General features: G+C 44.7%; 1 protein-coding gene across 1 annotated transcript; it reads left to right on the top strand.

Annotated features, from left to right (window-relative positions):
• The first annotated feature begins 261 nt into the window (after positions 1–261).
• DMAC1 (distal membrane arm assembly component 1) lies at positions 262–1603 on the top strand. The gene is made up of 2 exons (XM_061199056.1): positions 262–571; positions 1437–1603. The coding sequence occupies exons 1-2, from the start codon at positions 298–300 to the stop codon at positions 1499–1501; spliced, it is 339 nt and encodes a 112-aa protein (XP_061055039.1). The 5' UTR covers positions 262–297; the 3' UTR covers positions 1502–1603.
• The last annotated feature ends 1044 nt before the right edge of the window (positions 1604–2647 follow it).

The raw sequence follows: 2647 nt of genomic DNA, 5'->3' as shown, positions 1-2647 counted from the left end.
AACCCAGACTTTTCCTCTAAGGAGACTGCGAGTTGAGACATTTAGGGAGTTGGCTAAATTCTGAAAAGGACTGGGAGGGGAAAAAAAACTGGCCTCCGTCATGGCCAAGGTTTTCGCCACAGCACACCCGTATAGCAGTCCACCTCCGTCTTTTCCCGCCTCCGAGGCAAGCAAGAACTACATTTCCCAGCAGCCCTCAGGCTGCTTCTGGTGCAGCGCGCCAGCGCTCTGTTTCCGGGCACATCTTTTACGTCAGTTCGTGGGAAGGTTCCTACGGCTGAGGCCGAGCTCCTAATCATGGGTTCTTTCGTTTCCCAGCCACTTGAGCCAGTCAAGGACGTTGCGCCTCCTGAGGTCGCCTCCTTCGCCAACCCCGCGCCCGTCATTGCACCCGGAGCGCCGACCTCTCCAGCAGAAGCCCCTCTATTTAACAACTGCTGGAGCTGTCGCGTGCTCTCCGGGTCCGGGCTGATAGGGGCGGGCGGGTACGTGTACTGGGTGGCACGGAAGCCCATGAAGCTGGGATACCCCCCGGGTCCAGGGACTATTGCGCAGATGGTCTTCGGCATCAGTGAGAATTCGGGGCACTACCCTTGGGCTGGGGGAAGAGGGAGAAGAGGGGCGCATCCACGTGGGCGGGGGCGGGGCGCCCGGGTTGGTCACGTGGCGGCAGGCATTTCCCCCCCCCCCAAGATGGGAGTGGGGAGAAAAAGTTGTTGGGAAGCTTTTCTTTCTTTCTTTTTTCTTAAATCACAATATTTTTTTGGAGAACTCTTACTAGCCTCAATCTTTTTAATCCTACCAAAAGCTATTAAAGATAGGTATGAATATAGTAGTACTATTTTCCTGTTGAACAAACCTAGGCACAGAGAGTTTGAAGTCAGACACCCAGGATATGACACAGCTAGCCTTTGATTCCCAGGCTTATCTGTTACCAAAACCCATGCTACTTCTCTAGATTGTGGAGAAGGCCTGAGTGAGGGCACTTGACCTTGGTTTAAGAACTTTGGCTTTGAAGGTAGATTGTAGACATGGGTTCAAAGCCCACATTACTAGGTCTACCATTGGGTACTGTGGCCCCCAGTTCTTATTTGTAACAATACTACGTGATTGTCAAGCTGTCTTCCAGTAAAATGTAGTGATTCTTTCAGCTCTTCAGACCAACTGAGTGAATAGAATTTTAAGTTTTCAGATCTCTTACTTTCTTAATTAGATTACCCAGATCAATTCCCTTTTAGTAACTTTCTTGCTTTGGGGAAGTAACAGAATTTTTTTTTCCTCTCAACTTTCCTGAGCTTCACTCTTCTGTAAGATAGAAATAATGGTAATTGTATCTTCAAGGAGTATTGTGAGGGTTAAATAAGTTGATATATATGAAAGCACCTGGTAAATTGAAGTACAACATAAAGAATAAAGTACTGTTGTTTTTTCCCTAGGCATTGCTTGCTGGGGTGTAGTCATCCTGTCAGACCCCAAAGGGAAGGCCTTCCGCGCTGGCTGAAGTACCACCATTGAATTTGTCATCTCTCGGCGTCCCCGTGACACACAGAGCAAGCATGGGGCGTATGCATGTTCTGGACAGACGCATGGACATTGACAGACTTCAGTCCTGCAGATACTATAAGACTGAAGAGACAAACATGGGTTGTCATTCATTGGCCATACGTGTTTGTGGCCTTCTTCGCAGGTTCCACAGGGACTAATAAATCCCTCAGAGAAGAGGTTCTTTGTGTTATTTGAGGAAGGAGGGTATAATTTTTAAAAAATATAGAGGAAATGATAAACCAAATGAGAAAGTGACCTACGTTATTTTAAAGAGTTCTTGCTACTTCTCCTATGGTTGGGTCAACACCTACTATCCACCTCATCCTGGATAGGCATCATGCAATAGGCACAAGTACATAAAACATTTATCTGTGTACTGCTCATACTTCCCAAGGCATTGTCAGATCCATGACCTTGTGAGAGTTTCCCAGCTACTCTGAGGTGGTTATTTCATTGGTGGTAAGTGAACCTTAAAAAACAGAGTCCTAGTGATTTGCCCAGGGTCATTCAGCAAGTCAGTGATAGACTTAGGACTTGTTCTTGTCCAGCTGTTCTTGTCTTTCAGAACTAGGATTGTTCCAGAGAGGCAAGAATTACCTTTATGAAACAATTAGATAATCATAAAAATCAGCATAAAATAAAAAGCTCAAGTACCGAAATATTTGAGAGAAATTCAAAGTCTTTTGTGCTTTGTGTGTGTGGGGGGGTGGGGGGATGGGGGGGTTTGGTTCTTTTTCCACAAGCACAGGAAAGGTTTCTATGATGAAATTGAGTTGCTTTTGAGAGAATTTAATATTAGACACTTTCTTTTTAAGAGAAGTCTGCTTCCAACCAGTTTTTTAATTTATTTCTGAAATGCTATGGCTTCTCTATAAAGTTACATGTAGCTATTTTTCAGGGCAGAAAGGTACTCTGAAATTTAACTGCCAATCACAACGTGTAAATTTTGAATGATAGGTTGAGTAAGTAGAGTGCCTTTAGGGGTATTTTTCTAATATTGTAAAGAAGGGCCCAAGTCTTTTAAGCCTCACAAATGATAATAAGTCTCTTGCATTGTCTACACCAGAATTCATGGCATGGATGTTTATATATCTGTGCAATT

This window comes from Eubalaena glacialis, chromosome 9, assembly GCF_028564815.1.
Source record: "Eubalaena glacialis isolate mEubGla1 chromosome 9, mEubGla1.1.hap2.+ XY, whole genome shotgun sequence".
Classification (NCBI taxonomy): domain Eukaryota; kingdom Metazoa; phylum Chordata; class Mammalia; order Artiodactyla; family Balaenidae; genus Eubalaena; species Eubalaena glacialis.
This window is presented reverse-complemented; position numbering and strand designations above follow the sequence as displayed.